Below are 5,129 nucleotides of genomic sequence, written 5' to 3'. Positions count from 1 at the left end.
AGAGTAATTTTTTTTAAGAAAAAATATAACTATAATTTTATTTGCTATATGGAAAAGCTGAAACATTCTATAATTATTAACAAATCGAATACTTAGAAAAAATTGCTTCGATCTGGCCGGATTCGAACGGACGTCTTCTAGCAAACCGTGCTAAACGCTAAGCCACGGAACGAATCAGCGCACTTTATGAATTTTTTCAATGTGCTTGTTGCAAATCTTGGTTTTTTGGTTTTTAACGACTTTTTATGCCGTAGCGCCATCTGTGAGAAATGTACTTCTTCACTCAGAGAAGTACCTTTATAGCTACCATCGGCGGCTAGCTGAAACTTTCTAGTTTTCCTTATAACAAATAAAATTAGAGTTATGATTTTAAATCGTTCTCCTGTAATATTCGTCAAATGCACATTAGATGTTTTAAAGTAGCAACCCTATGCTGGTAGAATAAGGGAGCGTTCAAATTAGCCGCTGTTAGACGCGCTGCAGCAGTGCAGCCGCGTGACTATCACTTTTCATACAATTTCTAGAAGCGCTGCAATCACGCGAGAGTCGTGCTGCAGTCACGCGCGGTTGCAGTCACGATTAGTGAGGTGTACATATTAATTTTTTAAATTAACCATGATGAATGAAAATTGAAGAATTTATAGAGAATGTAAAACAACACTTTGCAATATGGGATAGCCGTTTCGCCGGTTATTCCAATCGACTAGATAAAAAACGGGATGGGGAATTTTTTTTAAACAAATGCGCAATTATAATGTCACGATGGTTTACCATCATGATATTCAATTATTTTTTATGAAATTACTCCACTAGTTTGTAATAGTTATTAAACATCGAAGTTGCTTAGTTGGCATAGCGTCTGGCACGGTTCGCTGGCAGACGTTGGTTCGAACCGGATCGAACTGAATTTTCACTGTATTCGCGCTTTGTTTAATAATTACTTTACTCAATTACCAAAGCATTTACGTTAAAGCGTCTTATTCACGATCAGGCGTAACTGCGTGCGCGCAATTTACACTAGATTTGTCCCTCGCTGAAAACTTACGAATTAACAGTGTCATCATTGTGTTATAGGTACCCCACTCTCAACATCGCTCTTTATGAACCACTCGTTACATTATCATAAGAACCTTCATCAGTCTTCTTTCTTGTCGGCATCGGACTTCGCCGCTTCGGGCGAGGAGGGGCGATCAGATTCAATTTCGGAACCTGGAATATAAAGAAATAGAAGTAATGTCATAATTGGACATAGTTATGCAAACTAGAACCAACCCACAAAATGTCACTTTCGAGATAATTAGACTTTTGTAAAAACAGTGTGAAGAAGTAAGTAGGTAAGTTATTTGAGACAAACAACGTTTAGTTATGAGTAGCATTAAGAATGATATAGGGAAACTATTATATTATATAGCAATAAATAGAAAACATTATGTATCTTTTTATTTAGTTAACGAGAACCATGTTCTAGTTTTCGTAATGAAAACGCTAAAGATCGACAGTACTTCAGTACATGTGACATGGATCCATTTAGCATATTTAAAAAAATACATTATATGAAGTTAAGCAGCATGGTTCTTTTTAGCTATTAAAAAGTTACTTATTTAGGGTTGGTACCCTGAAGGACTTTTATTTTCTCCGTTTTGACTTGGTATATTGCCAGGATCTTTTGTGAGCGGGTAAAGGACACGTCTGGTGTTCTGCCTAAATACATAACTCAATTTCACTCGAGGCGTGGGTTGGTTCTTGATTGCATAACTATGTCCAATTTAGGGACCGCTGAATGGGCTATATTTTGGTGTTTCTACTCGACGCATGTAACGTCCTCGAGTATTCACAATACCATCATGAAGTAATTGAATGACTTTAAAAAAGGAGGTGGTTTTTAAATTCGACAGTATTTTTTTGTATGTATGTTACGTGATAACTGACTTTGATGATTATTTTTTTGTTGGAAAGAGGGTACCTCAGTATTGGTCCCATTTAAATTTTAAGAAAATATTCTACCTCTAAGAGTGACAAACTAGGGGATGAATCCGGTTTCGCGCACATTCCGGTAACCGATGTTAATAAATATTACTACATACTAATATTACTACTAACAATTAGATGTAAAAAGTCTTATAAAATTTATAATAAATTTTTTTTACAGAAATTGGTCCTCGGTGCATAATTTGGGCCAAAACTGAATATCTCATTTAATATGTTTTCTTTTACTATAATTTGTTGTATGAAGAAAAATGTTTACGATCTCTGCTTTATAACCGACTCTCCGCTAGGAGGAGGTTCTTAATTTCACTGCATTCACTCAAGTGTTTCCTAATAAGGGGAAAGTAAGAATTATATCTGTACAAATTAAATTGTCATGATTCATACCAGCCCCCCACGAGATGCCCTTTTTCTCTTCACCTTCGCTGTCGCTGCCGGAACTCTGTGATACTGAATCATTACCCGGTGTGCCTGCAACAAATTGGTACGTTTTTGCATGCAATTTCACACTAATATAACCGTCCAGGGTTTACTACGCAACTACGCGATTATTTGTAGAAGTTAAAATCATGCCATGATCAACTACTTGGTGTTAAAATAGGGTACACAAAAAAACTCGCTCAATTAAAAATAAAAATTGTATTTTTAGAGCGTTTGAGTACTACCTCGGATTCGTATCAGTTTCGAATTTGAGAAATGACGGTCCGAAATGTCACAGGGAAATTTTATCCCTATACTCTAGCCAAATTCGATGTAGAATAAATGTCAACAAACAAATACATGTGATTTTTAGGGTTTTCATCTCAGACTCTTTCACAGTTACAATAATTTCAATATTTTCCTAAGAAATTGAACTAGATTATGGATAATACTAAAATCTTGAAGCCATGTTTATAATGAATATTATTCAACAGAAGTTTCAAATCACCCAAAAATGACATAAAATGATCAGTAATTAATTATTTGTAAAACTGTGTCATCCCTAGCCACTTTTTGGTTTGAAGGGAGAGATTGCAAACATTCGAGTTCTGGTGGTATTCAAGGTGAAAATCAGAAATAGATGCTGGATGATATCATATATAGGAATTTAATATCAAATAAAATCTTACAATTTTGTATCTTTTCATCTACTATTACCTACTATCTAGCAGTAAATATTAATAGGATGCAAAAACTTATATTTATTCCTAAATCATACGTATCAATAGGTATTTTGTAAACTTTATAATAATTGGCTAGGTAAGTATTACTTCCACATAACCCAATTACCTACTTACCTATTTAAATTCCAATTACGAGAGCAGGCCATGAGCACAGTAACCCTTAATAATGAATATTGAAAAAAAAATGTTCTGTCCCTATGCTATCCTTGGTTGCTTAGCAATGTTTTGTTATTAAATATTCTACATCGAATTTGGCTAGAGTATAGGTGTACAAGCGACGTTTGTATTTTCTCGGACCCCGATTCAGAACTCTTCGATATTTAACCGAATCGTTCGATTGGATATCGTTCTCGAATCGAAGGCAGCTTTCCGAGCTATTCGGAACATTCCGAATTAAACGTTCGATTAGGATACGACATCGTTATCCGACAGCGTTTACGGAGTTAGTCGGTGAAATGGATTATAAGAAAAATGAAAATCCTTTTATAAATATTTTTAACACTTTAAATATAGGATATGCATTAGTATTGCATTAAAATGAATTAATAAAATTGAACAAAATCCAAACTTAAAATAATAAGAGATTTCCATATTACATTCTTGCTTTGTAAACAATAGGACGTTCGGTAACTTTCATTCGACAACTGTGTTCTGAATAACGTTTGTAGTCTTTGCCGGTCGAGAAGGTCGAGAAGTCGTACGGGTGTGACGTCATTTCGGTTCAGTTTCGAATACGACAGTTTGACGTTCGATTCCGGTGTTGTGAATAAAAATAAAAAACAAATCGGTCAACAACTACCATCAGTTACTTAGTACCAGTTATTTATTAATATTATTGTTATGTTGTTATATCTGTTAATTGTTTAGTTTAAGTTTCTGTAATGGACGAAAAAATTTTTATTTTCATTTTTAAATATTATTCCATCGGCCTGCGCGTGATAGCATTTATATTTTGGCATTAATTAACGCGATCTACAAATACTGCGTAAAATTTATCTATAAGTTGGCACTTGGTTCCTCGTAAAAAATATAGATGTCTCTGTAAATCAGTCTGCTTTGCAACAGATTTTGTAAAACATTAATTTTATAAAATACATAATATCAGTTCATTTTTATGGTTTCATAATTCTTATTTGAATTTTAATTGACTGTTTGAAATAATACATCACAATTTGCCTATAACAATTACACAATTGCATTTTGAAAAGTTCCGTTTTCGTTCAACTTTTTATGGACTATTATGTTATGGTTTCTAAAATTAATGATAATTAGCTAAACTAGACGACTGCGAATCTTGTATAATTATTATACTAATTATAGTATTCACGAAGATTATCTTTACACCTTTGTAATGTATAACATTTTAAATTAATGTTCAACCAAGTGAGTCAAAAAATACTGTTCTGTGATTGGCTGATATTTTGGTAAATAAAATTGATGATTTTTGCTAAATTAAAACATTTACGAGGTTTATATAATAGTTACAATTCTTGAAATATGTTTTAACAACTTATTAGGTAAACGTTTTAATTATCTTCAGCACGGTACAAATGTAAACGACTACTGTTTTGTGATTGGCCAAAATAGTGTGTGTATGAGTAAATTTTCAAAGGAGGTTTTGAAGGGTATAAAAAGGAATGTAAGGCTGGGGTGGCGGATTATAAAAAGTGCCGAACCCTGAACCAGGAAAAGTTAAGTACCTTTTTTGTAACTAGTTTTACTGCTTTGCTACTGTGTAATTGTGTTGTGTAAATAGGACCAATGTCCCTGGGCTTTGGTATAGATTCAGTACCTAAACGTATGAAATCCGTTATAAATACTTATTGTTTTCACTTGTCCATTTTAATTAGTTTTCTTAGCACTTTGCTATAGTATTGTATTAACTAGCACCTTAAAACATGTCAGTGCTTGAAAGTAATCCTTGAGTTTTAGAAATAGTGCTATTAGTTTCATTTGTCTATCCTGTTATTTTTAAATCAC

The 5,129-nt window shown here is 33.4% G+C and overlaps 1 protein-coding gene across 2 annotated transcripts in view; it reads right to left on the bottom strand.

Moving 5' to 3' along the window:
* Positions 1-269: 269 nt before the first annotated feature.
* The window catches only part of LOC113227840 (endoplasmic reticulum junction formation protein lunapark-A), a 26,762-nt gene continuing 21,902 nt past the window's right edge, over positions 270-5,129 (bottom strand). The window contains exons 8-9 of one of the 2 annotated variants that reach the window (XM_026460883.1): positions 2,374-2,457; positions 1,102-1,209 (exon numbers count right to left, since the gene is read on the bottom strand). In XM_026460883.1, the coding sequence (XP_026316668.1) occupies positions 1,136-1,209; positions 2,374-2,457 (158 nt within the window). In that variant the 3' untranslated portion in view covers positions 1,102-1,135. Of the gene's footprint in view, positions 1,210-2,373; positions 2,458-5,129 lie in introns of both variants that reach the window. The other variant, XM_026460884.1, reaches the window with a different exon arrangement.

This window comes from Hyposmocoma kahamanoa, unplaced genomic scaffold, assembly GCF_003589595.1.
Source record: "Hyposmocoma kahamanoa isolate Upper Pololo Valley unplaced genomic scaffold, ASM358959v1 218, whole genome shotgun sequence".
Taxonomy (NCBI): Eukaryota; Metazoa; Arthropoda; class Insecta; order Lepidoptera; family Cosmopterigidae; genus Hyposmocoma; species Hyposmocoma kahamanoa.
The sequence above is the reverse complement of the archived record's forward strand: the minus strand, read 5'-3'. Positions and strand labels throughout refer to the sequence as shown.